Source organism: Sarcophilus harrisii, chromosome 5, assembly GCF_902635505.1.
Source record: "Sarcophilus harrisii chromosome 5, mSarHar1.11, whole genome shotgun sequence".
NCBI classification, from domain to species: Eukaryota; Metazoa; Chordata; class Mammalia; order Dasyuromorphia; family Dasyuridae; genus Sarcophilus; species Sarcophilus harrisii.
The window spans coordinates 57,203,822-57,220,213 of NC_045430.1; the positions used below are offsets into that span (position 1 = coordinate 57,203,822).

The 16,392-nt window shown below is 31.9% G+C and overlaps 1 protein-coding gene across 1 annotated transcript in view; it reads right to left on the bottom strand.

Annotated features, from left to right (window-relative positions):
* Positions 1-686: 686 nt before the first annotated feature.
* RAB21 (RAB21, member RAS oncogene family) overlaps positions 687-16,392 on the bottom strand; it is a 36,046-nt gene continuing 20,340 nt past the window's right edge. The window contains exons 3-7 of the mRNA XM_031938948.1: positions 14,168-14,275; positions 12,800-12,863; positions 7,541-7,595; positions 6,558-6,646; positions 687-4,569 (exon numbers count right to left, since the gene is read on the bottom strand). Of these exons, the coding sequence (XP_031794808.1) occupies positions 4,433-4,569; positions 6,558-6,646; positions 7,541-7,595; positions 12,800-12,863; positions 14,168-14,275 (453 nt within the window). The 3' untranslated portion in view covers positions 687-4,432. The remainder of the gene's footprint in view (positions 4,570-6,557; positions 6,647-7,540; positions 7,596-12,799; positions 12,864-14,167; positions 14,276-16,392) is intronic.

A 16,392-nucleotide genomic window follows, 5' to 3' on the forward strand; every position in this document is an offset into this window, starting at 1 on the left:
GGAACCAGCACCTTAACTTGGCCTTTAATGATAGATTTTCAACACAAGGGAATATGGTTGAAGAATTACAGCAATAAGACAAAGGAAAGCAAGCAGCATTAGACTTAAAACACATTTTTACAACCGTAACAAATGGCTATGACTTACTTGTAAATTAAAGAAATACTTTTTTTTTAAACTATCAATGACAACTAAAAAAAGATGATCATAGAAAATAAAATGGATTTGGAACACAAGGGTCACCCTTTTGCAAGGGTGAATGTTGAAAACTCTCTTTGCATATATTTTGAAAACAAAAAAGCTATTATCAATTAAAAAAAAAAGAAAATGAACTAGTTTGAATAGGGTAGGTTGCTTTGTTTTGTTTGAATCTTAAATGACAAAGTAGGGCTTCTTTTGGCAGGTAACAAAAGTAATGAAGAGAGTATCAATGAAAAACTTAAAGAATACATTCAAGGAGTTCAAAAGGGGACAAATTATCAGAGCAGTTGATACTATTGTGCTACACTTAATATATACTTTAAAATCACACAATAGAAGTTCACTTTCACATAAAATCACTTCTTCTGTTCTTTGTACACTAAAATGTTCACATTCAAGTTCTTTAAAGTTACTTTTTTTTTTAAAAAAAGGAAGTAGCTCAGTTTATGAAGTGAAACACTAGAAAAAGGTAGGAACCAAGATAATAGAGGGTTTTTGAATTTATTTAGAAAGCAAGATTTTTCCAACAGTAGTGTCATGATTCTATGAAAAGAATTGAATAAAAATTAAATAAAATGCTATCCTTTGTTTTGAAATTTTAACCAAAATCTATTTGTTAATAGCCAATGTACAATCCAACAGGTATATTTTTCCTCTTGAAACAGGGAATCCAAGTCTGATCATGAGCACATTATTGATTTCAAAATATACATTCTTGGCCACTCATTTTTAGATTAACAACCTTGTTTTAGAAAAAACAAATCTGTTCTGTATTATTAAATTGAGCAAATATTCTCAAAGGACCACAGTTCATACTTTTTAACAAAATGAGCAAAAACAAGTAAACAAAATACTAGGACAGAATCAGGAAGTCTGTTGAAAATCTGAGTAATGCTTCCTCCAGGCATTAACACAATGCCATTCATATCCCTTTAGGAAAAGATGCTTTATGATTTAAAGTGGTTAAAAATTACTCTTTATATATAACTTAAAAATCTGTTAAATTTACTTCTTTACTATCTATTATTTTTTCCTCCAAAGAGCTCAAGATAGTGTTCATTTTTTACTTCTAAGATTTTCATATACAAAAAGTAAAAAAATAGAAGTGAGAAAGAAGCATTTAAGAGGTTGATGCTGTTAATTTTTATGCATGCAGAAACCATCAAACAAGTTTTTTTAAAAGACTCTTAAGAACTTGGCATGATTCATTCTTTACATATTTTATGCTAAGATAAATTAGTGACTAAGAAAAAGAAATAAGATGGCAAAATTATTTTCAGTTTCTGTCCTTTTCTTCTTTTCTATAATTCCCCATAAATATTTAAGTTTTTCTTAATTATTTGCTAGATAAAAACAAGCAACAATTATCGAAACTAATCTTGGATTAAATGTTATTTATATTACCACAGTGGTTTTCATATGCCATAAGGAGTAAGAAATTGTAACATACAAACTTCACACAACAATAGTAGAACTTAAAAAAAAAATCATTCAGTTCAATATTGCAGCATATGGTTAAGTTAAAGGCAGAGTTTTTCCATTTGTTTTCAAACAAGGAGAATCTTTCCCCCCACACACACACCATTAGGACAAGACATCATGAGTCTTTCTCTTAACATGTTTGAGAGAAACTTGTATAGAATATATAGCCTATGAAATGATTGAAAAAAGTACAAGTCCTGCCCATAGACCATCTATGAGGTTCTCTTTTCTAGCTTCTTCCAGTTCACATTATGTGAACAAAATGATCTACATTAATCAATTAGAAAGAGGAATAAATATAAGCATGAATTAATTTCTACCCCTTTAATTTTAATTAGTTCCTCAATTTTCCTTTCTCATTCTATCCCATTTTGTTTGTAGGACAGAAAACATGTCCTTTTTGTTTTTTAATCTCTGAATATCAACAGCATTTGTGTACATCCTAAAGCACAGGCAGCATCAACCAAGTTGCTTTGATTAAAGTGCCTTGTAATATATCAGGCACTGTGCTAATCCCCGGGGAAACAAAACAAAGTAAAAGAGAAAAGGGAGAAACACAAGGAAACAGAAAAAGACAGAAAAATAAAAGAACTCTTATTTGTAGGGTAAAGAAAATTATCAGTTATCTCAGATATTAGTGACAACAGTGCACTGTTACCTGTAGAACACAAAAAACCCATGATAGCATCTCCTGGAACCACTCATCAAAAAGTAAATTAGAAGCCTTGATTACAAAAAAATAAAGATTAAAAACTGTTTTGCTTTACAATATTTCATTTGGAATAATGGTCAAACCTGTCTTCATTCAAAGTTACTAACTTTTAAATTATGAGGGTTTTTTTTTGGGGGGGGGGTGAGAAAAGAGGGACATCTCACTCCACTTTCCTCCTCCCTCCCCCACCCTCTCAAAAGTGCTTATTGTATATCTATTCCAGGTTAAGTTTTGAACATCCAAGTTTTTTTTAAGTTTGTCTTGGAACAGGCAGGCAGTATTACACAAAAGGATTCCCTACAAGAAGTCACTAGCCCAGAAAAGATAAAAGAAATGAAGAGGCAAAGTGCTTTCCACTCTCATAAGAATGCAGGCTTATTCATTTCAAGCACTTTCATTTACCTCCTCCCTCCCAAATATCCTCGAGAAGATTGTGGACTCTGAAATGAGAAAATCCACTCTTTCAGATATGATACTGACTTAATTGGCAAAACTGTGACTTAACGATACCAAAGGCCCTAAGCCTAGTCTCATCCACTTGAAAAGACAACCATACTTTATACAATCATTCTATCCTCCACTTATCTAATTATCTGACTGATTATTATGAGAAGTAAATCCAGGGACCATTCCACTTTCTCAGACATATTTACTCATTTTCCAAGCATAACAGATATGGAAAAAATATCAGAACACAACAATTAGTTAATTTCCACAATTTGTGTTCCTTCTGTGTGCAGTATTGCTTCAATCTATTAAAATAAACATGTCTTAATAATTTTATTTCCCCCCTCAAAAGAAAACCTACTAAAGTGGGATTCATTTACAAAGTGTGCAAGAATATAAATTTTATAATAAATTCTTTCCAGTGTTCATTATGCCACATTATATGAAACTACCATAACAAACTCAGAGACTAGAACAGGAGTTCTTATAGTTCCTTATAGAACTTGCTCACAAAAAACTTCAAAGTGCGGCCTCAGGAGATGAATTTGGTAGGTTAGTGACTGTTACTGGGAAAAAAAGAGGGGTTACATTCTTGTTCCATGCCCACAGACAAGTTGTATATAAAGCTTAAGGGGAAGCCAAAGCAAAAGTGACAGGATCAACATGCTCCAAACATTTCTAGTAATCATTCTACAGCAGAATCAGCAGAGGTCATCATCCTTTCTTTTCAACAACAGAACAAAATGCTGTTTATTAGAAAGGGTTTGAAAGAGGCATTTTTATGTGGCAAAAAACAGCAGCAGCAATTCAAGTAAAGTAAAATGTGAGTTTTTAAAACCCTCTTCTCTGTGAAGACTTAAGGGTGAAGGAGGAAATGACCCATATTGAGACTATAGAATCAAAAACTTATGCATATCCATCAAATGTTAATTCACTTTACAGTCATTGACAAGACTACTGTACATGTTTCTGCACCTGTACTTGTAAAAGCAGATAAAATATTTAATATCTAATTTACAATGTATTTTACCAGCTCAGCATACAGGATGAATATAGAATATATCAAAGTAGTTGACAGTTATGGGCTTTTGCTAACCCTGCAAAAATAGTACTTCAGGTATCTGCTAATAAAAAGAAATCAATTTGCTGTTTAGAAGTGATACAATTCACAACTTACCACAAAATACAAAGGGCTGCAAAAATGTATACCATTCCAACAACATATATAAGTTATTAAATAATGATTTGATTTAAAAGAATATAAATGAAGCCTTTAATATTTCTACATGCATATTATTCCTTACTAAAGGAAAAAAATATATATAAAAAGGCCATTGGTAATTGCTTTGTTAAACGCTGTAGAAAACGCCAATTCTCTTGTCACACACTCCACTAGTTTAGCACTTAAGGTCTCTGCAGTGTTATAAATGTAAGTTTAAAATACTGTTAATTCTATAACTCCATTGGTAAAAGAATGTGATTTGGAATATGGCAGTCTTCATATTGGGGGCAATGATCCACAGTTTTGTTTTCTTGGGGTGTTTTTTTGTTTTTGTTTTTGTTTTTTTAGAATTTTCTTTAAGAGAATAGTTATCCAGAACAACATCCTCCACTGCTCTGTCCCTGTGGCTCATCATCAATGATCTGTACACCCCGTCTAGCTGCTCCCTGCTGACTGGAACCGTTGCCTTTTGCTCTCTCATCCACTTGAGCTGTTTCAATCATTCCTGAGGAAAAAAAACAAACTTTTAAGAAGCTGCCTTCCAATTTTCTCTAACAAGCCTCAAAAGATATTTCTATGATATTAATATCCTGATGTTAGATAATTTTTAAATTACTTATTTAACTCAACCATTTGTTAAAAAGTGGCTATAGTGAAACACTCCCAACTCAGAAAAACTAAGTGGTACCAAGATGTAATAAAAATTAAATGTCAAATGTCTAGTTATAATGAGTTTTGTGCATCTTTAAACTATCAACCAAGATCTATGTAGACTAGTAGTCATGATATTAAATACTGAAAAACAAAAATGAACTATTTTACTTGGGAAAATCAAAATGTCTAACATTGGTCTTTTAAAAATGCTAAGATTATAGTTAATGGTGAAGGTGAACTTGCCATGTAGTAGGGGAAAAAATAGAACTATAATTCCATTTCAAGGAACTCCTGGTGAGCAAATTCTATCTATTAATATAAATCTCTAACTTACACCTTTAGAGATGCCTGGAGCATGAAGATTTTTATTTTATTTTATTAACTAAATGATATTTTATTTTTATTTTAAAGATCTGTCTTCTTTCCCTCTTACCTCTCCCCACTGAGAAAGAAAAAGCAAAACAAAACATAAACACATATAATTAAACAAAACAAACAGCCAAGTCTACTGGACTGTGAAAATGCCCAGTTAGTCTATGTTTTTTACAAAAGTATTTCGTTTTACAACAGAACTATCTGATTTATGTAAATAAAGGAAAAGACCTGTGGATTTCAACAGACATTCCTCCCATTCTATAAGAGGGAAATATATAAAAGATTAGTTTATTAAACTTATGGAAAATAAAAATTAGGCATGATCATGAGTCTTATTATTGCTATCTCCAAGTTTCTCATCATTTTTCTTGTCCCTTTGTACCTGCAGACTTCTTTTATAAGGTTTTAATGAATATTCTTATTCATTAAAAAAACTACTTCTTATTCTGTTTTTCTGGTTCCTATTATTTCACCAAGTTCTTTCATGATTTCTTTTTGATTCCTACTTAGGAACAGTAACTGAATCAGTAATTTCATTCATGTAGGGAACCTCAAGATAAGCATCAAGTCTTTGCAAGTCTTGAGTTGCCAGAATGTCAAAAGAAGTTTTAAATGACTTGCTTTACAGACTCACAATTTGAAAAATCAAAAAAAGAAAAGATGTCAGAAATTAGGTCTTCCTGGCTTTGAAGCCAGCTTTTTTTTTACCCACTATGCCCCAGTGACTGTTTTTCCTACTTACTTATATTAAATGCATTATAGAGTCCATTTCATTTATAAACTACAATTTCTTCAACCATTACCTTATTATTGGACAATTAGGTGATTTCCAGTTTTATAATTACAAAGTAATGTTATAAATATCCAAACAAATAGCTTTGTCTAATAATGCTCTGGTCATATTCTTAAGAATGTTCTTGTTTATCAAGGGCATGATTATTAACTTTTGTAATGAACTGACTGATTACATGGGAAAAAAAAAATTAAACCACAAAAAAATCCCAGAAGGATCATGAACTTTGCTAAACTTTTTTTTTTCAATAAAAAAACTAAAAGGAATTTGAATATTATTTATAGTGATCAAGTATGGAAATTAGGTAATTTTTTAAACAGAAAAAAATTATCATGGAAAAAAATTGATACAATTAAATAAAAAATTCTACATAATAAAAAAAATTAACAAGATAAGGAGAACTATATTGGAAAAAATGTTTATGACAACAAACTTAAGCACAAAATCTAAAATGTGTAAAGGAATCAATAAACATTAAATACTATACTTTCTTTTCCTTTCAAATGGAAGCCATACCTGATTTTTTTTTTAACAAAAGCACAGAAATTAAACTTCTTTACAAAAGAAGCATTACCATATAAGCTAAGATTGACTTTCATTTCTCCAATCTGAGGGGATATTGTTAATAAGAGCAATTTATTTCTAAACATGATCAATCTAAAGGCACTTACTTTTACAAAGATCAAGAAAAAGTTCCTCAATTCCTTTGTTTTGTTTGGCTGAAGTATGATAATGCTTTGCTCCCACTGATTCTGAATACCTAGAAAAAAAGATTAACTCAATTACGAGATGCCAAAAATTTTAAGTCAAAAAAATTCCAAGTCTTATGTGGTATTCAAATTATTCCATATTTAATTTGAGCTATCTTAATATACTCCAAAATAACAAATATGAATCAAAGCTGATATTTCAATTCAATTTCACATTAGTAGTCCATTAACTTGTTATCCATGTGGAAGTTCTTATTTAGACACAGGCTGAATTGAATGGCCTTTTAGGAGCCTACAACTATGAAAGTACATGATTCCATGAAGGGATTTAAAAAAAACTTTCAATCTCACTTTTCATATAACAACTCATTCATAACCATATATACAAATTTTCATCACCAAAAGGTGTGCTACCTATCAAATGGCTGTCACTATTGCAACAACCAAGGCCAAAGCATGGACAATGTAGTGACTTCCAATACTAAGGCTAATTCGCGCTGGACATGTACACTTCAATTCATGACATCTGTCTCCTGATTGTTCTAGACACACTATTTCTCAATGTAAGCATTTTCTCTGATTGTCTCTCATACCTAGAATTTTCTTCCTTTGTCATTCCCTCCTACTGGCTTCCCTGACTTCCTTCAAAACCCAACTAAAATCCCAACTTCTACAAGAAGTTGTCTTTTCTTTTACAACAGGAATATTATGAAAATATTTTGCATAACTATATGTGTATAATTTATATAGAATTGCTTGCCTTCTCAATAAGGGTAGAAGGGAAGGAGAGAATCTGGAACTCAAAGTTTTAAAAACTAATGTTAAAAAGTATTTTTCCATGTCACTGGGGAAAAATAAAATATTAAATAATTTTGCAGATAAAAAGAAAACAAAATATTCAAATACTTGAGGTGGTGGAATTAAGGAAGAAAATCACAACTTACATTTCTGCTTCTTGAACTGAAACATGCCTTTCTTTTTCCAAGTCTATCTTATTACCTGATTTAAAAAAAAAAAGAACTTTTAATGATGGCTCATGTTCACCAACAAATCACAATAATCACTTCACAATTTTATAATAATTCAGATTACAATTCTTTTTTTTGGTTCTTAACTGGTATTATAAATGAAAAATTTAGACAAAAGGAGAAAATATCAGAATGTCCATTGATTAAACTAATAATCCATTTTCTTTTCTACAAGACCATAATCAACTAAAAACCTACTTCATTTTTAAGGGAGGTTTCTTTACAGTTTCTACAAAATGTTATTTCATGACATAATAAATGTAATAACAACTATGACCATAACAACTTTCAATTGATTGAAGAATAAAATAATTTTCTACTATCAAATATAAAGAACATTAAAATCTCATCATTAATTCTCTCTAAGCTACCAGGACTCATCTAGGCCTTTCTATCCATCCTGAAACTTATTAACTTTTTGTGTTATAAATGGCCAATTTCTTCCAAGGAATTCTATTGTCTCTCCTAGAAGCCTCTCTCACATGAAGGCACCTTACTTTGTTAAGAATCAACTCAGAATCCAGTTGGCTAGTACAATCCACTAGGTTTTTACCACCATTATTTACCCTCATTTTCCTTGAGTCCTTAAATCCAGGAGCCTGAAGCTAAAAAAACATACATTTCCTTCTATTTCTATTTTTTTGTTAACAAAGCATTCGTTGCATGGGCAACCATACAACTGTGACAGAAGACAGATAAAACCAGTGAAAAGAGTAAAGGGTTTATCATTCAATTTTCACATGCTTTAAACCTTTTATTAATAAACATTAGTCTCAAGGGACTAGGCCAATACCTTTTAGTCCTCATTCAGCATGGCCTAATTTGCTAAGTTTGACTCTGATATTGGTTCATTTCTAAAAGAACTATGATTTCAGCTGTCTAACTGCTGTCTTAACCCTTGGCAATCATTCCTCCAGTACTTAAATTATGGATATTTCCATTCTATACATCATCCCCTTCTTCCCATTTAAAAATTCATTTCCACTGACAATGGCCTTGAAAAATCCTCTAACTTCTTTTGGGTTTCAGAATTTGGAACTACTTCATTCTTCCTTGGCCACTGCAGGTTAGAAAAGAGGCAAGTTTGGGGTTTTTGAAAGCTAGTCTCTCTCCCACCTCAATATATGTCTGTGCTAATACAAAATACCTAATACAAACACTGAACTTCTGATCTTAATGTAGATTCTCTTCCTATAACTAAACTCTCCTTATTTCTCCTTATTTTCACTACCACGGTTCCCTATTCACTAACTCAAATAACATATCCTAGGACCAATGAGTACTGGATAATTTTCTTTGTTTTCAGCTATTGACTCTTAATTACTTATCTCATGATGATTTCATGAATCTAATAAACTGCACTTTTTAATAAATGGCAATGCAAACACATTAAACCCTACCCTCCCCCTTTAAAAATTAGGTAAAGGGTCACATCGTAAGGACAAAATATGTGACTTAAGGAACTCCTGGACTAAGAAATTCCATCTATCCAATATAGGCTGACAGTCTTGGAAAACTGTCTAGAATACTGAGAAGTTACCTGAGATGCCCAGGATTATACAGCTAATGTATAATAATTTTTGTGCTTCAATGCTAACTTTCTATCCACATTCCATGGGTCACTTCTTCCTAACCATATCTTAAACTACCCAATTTCCTGAGGGATTGTGGCACAGTATGGATAAAGTATTACACTACTTGCAAGCTCCAAGATACCAGCCCAAATCCTACCTCTGACACATATATAGGTGCATGCATATAGGTGCATGAGAAGTAATAAATTATTCAAATTTCTCTGAGCCTTGGTTTCCTTACCTATAAAAAAGGATTATACCTAATCATCTACCTCACAAGGGCTCAAACAGAATGTTTATAAAACATTCTAAAAACTTTAATGCATTGTCATTATATTAACATTAAGGTTTTTAATCAGTACTCCAAGATGCCTTTTACATTTTTACTATTATTTCAAATCAAATCAAAATTAATTTGAAGCTATAAAAAGTATACATAATACTATCTCCAGAAAACCAGAGGCTAAAAATGTTATAGTTGGATGACAAAAAAATAAACATTCCAATCAATCAAAGGGACTGGCTTTAGCCAAGACTAACAAGATAAAATGTAACTAAGAAAAATGAAGAGTCCTGATAACATTTTTTTAAACCAAAACTACAAACCCACAGCTGGCTAATACCTGGCTTGGTAACTCATGTAAGAGCCATTGTTTTTAGATGAGATTAACAAGCTTGATTTGAGGCAATGATATGTTCAACATTGGCTTCAACAAAATATCCATAAATAGACAAACAAAAAGAGATCTAGACTAACATTTTTTAAATGTTAAAGTAGATTTTGTTCAAAAGTTAAATGTATAATGAAGAAATAAAGATGCACAAATATAGTGCAAAGACCCACTTGAATTAGTCTACAGCCTTCTATTTGATCAAAGCCAGAATATCATATGCAGTACCGTCTGCCACATTTTAACAAGGATCTATCAAGAGAAAGATGACTTAAGAGAAAGGTCTGGAAATTATATCCAGAAAAATATTCCATGGGAGAAAAAGGAAAAAATAGTGACCTTAAAATGTCTGAAGCTATATCTTTTTTATTCCATTTATTTTTGGCATTTTGTACTGCAGAATTCTCAAAATTCTGTAATATAAGCCAAACTACATGCAATACAATACAAATCACGTTATTGGGAAACATTTAACAACACAACATAATTTTAATTAGTGTTTTTCTAAGTCAACATAACTTGAGATTCCATTTGTATTTGAATTTAACATCACAAACAAAAAAGCTAATCTCTTTTGAACCACCATATCATTGTAAAGGGCATAAAATTACACATTATTATAACATTTGGTTAATAATATAGCTAATCAACCCTTTTCCTTGGGCAAGTGATGAAAATGGACAATTAACTGAGCCAAGGACAGAATAGAATCACACTTAAAATGTGATTTGCAGTTCTTTAATGATCTCAAACTCTTATTTGCTTTAAAAAAAAAAGCCCATTTTTAAAAAACATCATTATTCTCTGAGCATGGCAACATAGAATACTATCTTGGAATAATCAAAATTGTAGGTATGCCAAAACAAACAAAAAAAAAGAAGTTAGAAAGTTAAAAGTTAAGTAAGCTACACAGCATACTGCCAATGTCTCAAGCATTCAGAAATATATTACTCAAAGCATGTTTGAACATGAAATTAATGTAGATTAGTCATGTAGAAAACATAAAAAGTCACAGATGGACAGTCCATGGGCTTCTTCTTCAGAGGAAGATCTCTAGGATGTTAGGATTATTTAGAAAGATTTACAGAAAAAATATGTAGAAAAATTATATGGAATAAGAAGATATGGAGATGCTGTGATCTGTGTCAGAGAATGGAGAATCTATGCTGATGAGATCATGAATGTATTATCAAAATCTATTTAGCAAAATATTAGATCCATTCCTACTAAACAGGTGGAAGTGGGAAGATCAGATTTTAGCTTAAAGTAAAGGAAGAGACTAACAATTAAGAGTTCAGTAAAAATGGTTTGCTTTGCACAAAAGTGGACTAATTGTTGCCAAAAATTTTCAAATCATCCACTTACAAGGAATATTACTACTAATTACTACTAATAGTCACTATTTATATAGTAATTTTTATTTGCCAGACACTGTGCTAATCCTTTTACTTATTCTTTCATTTGATACCCATAAGAACTACTTTGGGAAGTATGTGTCATTATTACCTCCATTTTACAGATGAGAAGACTGAGGCAAACAGATTAAATGATGTGCCCAGGGTCACACAGCTACTAAGAGTATGAGGTCACATTTGAATTCAGGAATACCTGAATCCAGGTATTTCTCTTCGTTATGCCTCCTCCCTCTCTTTCTTCTTCCTTCTCCCCCTTGCCCCCACCCTCCAGCCAATAGTATTAAATACTGCATGGACTAGAAAGCTACCAGGTTCCCTTATAACTAAGATTCTATTTCACTCATGAAGAAAATAGCTAAGAAAAAAAATTTTTGACTGAATCTATGCCTTTATTGATTTAGATAACTCCCAATGAGAAAATTACTCTGCTAATTAAGAATAGCACCTCTTATGGTAACTTACAAATCTTAAGGTCGAGGCTATTGGGCACTGGGAGATTCGTGATATATTCAAACATCATGTAAATAGCATATCAGAGGCAAGATTTAAGTCTAGTTCTTCCTCATCCCAAGACTGGCTTTTTTATCCACCATATCACAATGTTTCACCAATAAAATAATAGGAATTTATATTGATTTAGAGGTTTATATTTACAAAATGTTACATCCTTTTTCAAGCTTCACAAAAAAGACAAGGAAAATAACTTCATTATTTTCACAAGTAAGATGCTTGAAAAGGTCAAATAATTTACTCATATCACAAGAATAGTAAACTGGCTACTCAGAAATGAAACTCAATTATACAAGTTATATGCCCTTTATATATGTTCATATCGTTCTGCTACTGTTTTAGACCAGTAAAAAAAAAAAAAAAAAAAGTGACTTCTTTTCCATTAAAAAAGTTACAAACAGGGCAGATAGGTGGCACAGTGGATAGAGCATCAGACCTGAGTTCAAATCTGGTCTCAGACACTTAACAAAAAGATTCAAACAATTTGTTAATGCAAATTTAATTAAATGAGGTTGATTTTCCTAAATTAAGATGCTAAGTAACCAGAGTCACCATTTTGAGAAATAAATAAGAAATATTACATTTCAAATGAATTTTTTTTTTTCCCTGAGGCAATTTGGGGTTAAGTGACTTATTAAGTCACGCAGCTAGGAACTGTTAAGGCTCTGAGGTCAGATTTGAAATTCAGGTCCTCCTGACTTCAGGGCTGGTGTTCTATCCACTATGCCACCTAGCTGCCCATTTTCTAACACACTCATATTAACTTTCAAAAAAAGTGACTTATAGCCCAAGTCATTTAATCCCTCTGTGCTTCAATATTCTCATCTTTAAAACAAAGTTGATAATAATCTCAAAATTTTCAGCATTGAAACTAATTCTAGGTTGAGCTGTTTTAAAAGATGTTTAAAAATTTCTTCACTTTTCTGACATAATTTTAGAAACATTAAAACTTCTTCCATGAAATGTGAAAACATAAGACCAAGTCAAAATAAATTAAATACTTACCAACTATACATAAACAGATTTCATTGCCCAACATTTTTCTTAATTCCTTGACCCAGTTTTTTACCTGTGTATACAAAAAGTATGTATTGAAATACAAGCCCTGCCTTGGACCACAGTATTTTATTATTAGCACAATATTTATTACAAATAATTTGCTATAAGGAAATAACTTTAATCTTCACTCTTTTTTTAGTCATCATTTTAAACGTTAAACCTCATAACCCCTCCCCCAATTGAAATTTTGAAATTGAAAAATTGAAATTTAAACAGTGTACAAAGTTTCTTTGGTTATGATTAAAAGGCAACAAGATAAATAGAAAGTGAAAACAAGCTTAACAGAAAAAGATTTGGCAAAAAGAAGCTAAATAATCCCTCTAAATTACTCTATAACTCCACAAGTTCTTGCTGAAGGACTGTACAACAAAGGAATTCTATAAGGATTGTTACCTACTAAAGAAAACTGGATACTACTCCCCCTACTTGCTCAAAGGAAATCTGCCCAAATCTCTTTGCTCCAATAACACATATCCTGTGGGACACTTGATCCTTTATTCTGTTTCCCACAGTGAGAATTTGATAGTATTTTCACAATGGTTGTACTCTGTTCATCCTCTCAAATAAAATGACAGAACTCACATGGGATTTACTCTAATAAAAGTAGCTTGCACTTATTTTTCGACCTGATAACAAGATATTTTTTTACTTTAATTTCTTTACATGATAATATAAATTACGCAATCACATAAAATTGCTGGCTCCTTGCCTTTTTCTTAACCACTCTTATTATATTGCTAAACATCCAAAAGATCCTCCCAACCCATTAAGTCACCTTCACTCAGACAAAATATTATTTCTTTTGTTCTTTGTCCCTTCACATCTTCCCTCATATTTTACCAATAAATCACCTTCAAATTACTTACACCTAATTGGCTAAGGAGGAATAATATTAAGAGCAAACAACAACTACACCAAGACAACAATTCTAACAGCTACTGATTGCTTTTCACTTATTCCTCTTTCTGGGTAATATTTTTCTACTAGTTTTTAACACTGAGGGGCTAATGAGCATGACTTCATACTGCTTTCAACCAAGAAAAAATATGCAAGATTAAAAAAGGCAAAACACCTGCTAAGAGTCAACTAGTTCTTTCAGCACTAAAAAAAACCTAGTTCTTTGGCTATATCTTTATCCTATATTTAATGAACTGTCAGTCAATTTAAGAAACATTAAGTACATATTATGCAGAAAGCATCATACCAGGTCATAGAGATGACAAAAACAAAAAAATGCATGTCCTCAAAAACTAGTCTCTCATGTATGACTATAAAATATTAAATACAATTTATCAGCAAAAAGATAAACAATACCTTCTGAAAGGAATCTTCATCTGTTATATCATAAACTAAAATAGCTCCATTTGAATCTCTGTAGTAAATTGGACCCAATGCATGGAACCTTTCTTGGCCTGCTGTGTCCTAGATTAGATAAAAAATTTGTTATGAAAATTCTTCTAATTATACTAGGCTCAAAGCTTCAACTGTTAAAATATAATTGTTTAAAAGATTAAAATTTTAACATAAGACACTTCATAGGAGGACAATGGAAATACTAAGGTAGAGAGAACCTAAAATGGTTAAATTTTTAAATTTATTTCTACAGTAAGTTAATCTGCATGATTTCCTCTAACTTAATTATATACAGAAGTTACCTGATATAACATAAAATCTTCAAAAATTTAATTATGTTCAGGGTATTTTACTCAAAAGAGAAAAGTACATAGACATTTTAGAAAGTCTAGAAAGCTAAAAAAGAAAAGAAAAGAAAAAAGTTGGAAAGGGAAACTATTTGCTATGGCACCCTTCAAAAACAAACTATGAATGAGAAAGTTTAAAAAATATAAAATCCTTCCCCAGGAAGGATTACACCAATACATAAATACCAAGTAGACTTTATACTAGGAATACAGGGCTGGTTCAATATTAGAAAAACTATTAGCATAATTGCCTATATCAATAACCAAATTAACAAAAACCGTATGATTATCTCAATAGATGCAGAAAAAACATTTGATGGATAAAATCCAACACCTATTCCTATTTTTTTTTTAAATTTAATAGCCTTTTATCTACAGGATATATGCATGGGTAACTTTACAGCATTAACAATTGCCAAACCTCTTGTTCCAATTTTTCACCTCTTACCCCCTACCCCCTACCCCCTCCCCTAGATGGCAGGATGACCAGTAGATGTTAAATATATTAAAATATAAATTAGATACACAATAAGTATACATGACCAAAACGTTATTTTGCTGTACAAAAAGAATCAGACTCTGAAATATTGTACAATTAGCTTGTGAAGGAAATCAAAAATGCAGGTGTGCATAAATATAGGGATTGGGAATTCAATGTAATGGTTTTTAGTCATCTCCCAGAGTTCTTTTTCTGGGCATAGCTAGTTCAGTTCATTACTGCTCCATTAGAAATGATTTGGTTGATCTCGTTGCTGAGGATGGCCTGATCCATCAGAACTGGTCATCATCTAGTATTGTTGTTGAAGTATATAATGATCTCCTGGTCCTGCTCATTTCACTCAGCATCAGTTCGTGTAAGTCTCTCCAGGCCTTTCTGAAATCATCCTGTTGGTCATTTCTTACAGAACAGTAATATTCCATAATTTTCATATACCACAATTTATTCAGCCATTCTCCAACTGATGGACATCCATTCAGTTTCCAGTTTTTAGCCACTACAAAAAGGGCTGCCACAAACATTCGTGCACATACAGGTCCCTTTCCCTTCTTTATAATCTCTTTGGGATATAATCCCAGTAGTAACACTGCTGGATCAAAGGGTATGCACAGTTTGATAACTTTTTGAGCATAGTTCCAAACTACTCTCCAAAATGGTTAGATTCGTTCACAACTCCACCAACAATGCATCAATGTCCCAGTTTTCCCGCATCCCCTCCAACAATCATCATTATTTTTTCCTGTCATCTTAGCCAATCTGACAGGCAGCACCCATTCCTATTAAAAACACTGGAGAGTATAGAAATAAATGGATTTTGCCTTAAAATAGTCAGTAGCATCTATTTAAAACCATCAGCAAGCATTTTATGTAATGGGAATAAACTAGAACTATTCCCAACAAGACCAAGACCAGGGGTGAAAAAAGGTGGTCCATAATTGATCAAGGATGGACAGAAGCAGCTACACCCAAAGAAAGAACACTAGGAAATGAATGTAAACTGCTTGCATTTTTTTTTTTCCTCCTGGGTTATTTATACTTTCTGAATCCAATTCTCCCTGAGCAACAAGAGAACTATTTGGTTCTGCACACATATATTGTATCTAAGATATACTGTAATCTCTTTAACATGTATAGGACTGCTTGCTATCAGGGGGAGGAAGTGGAGGGAAAGAGGGGAAAAATCGGAACAGAAGCGAGTGCAAGGGATTAATGTTGTAAAAAATTACCCTGGCATTGGTTCTGGAAATAAAAAGTTATTTAAAAAAAAAAAAAGTGGTCCACTATCACCACTGCTATCCAATATTGTATTAGAAATGCTAGCCTAGGCAATTAAAAAAAAG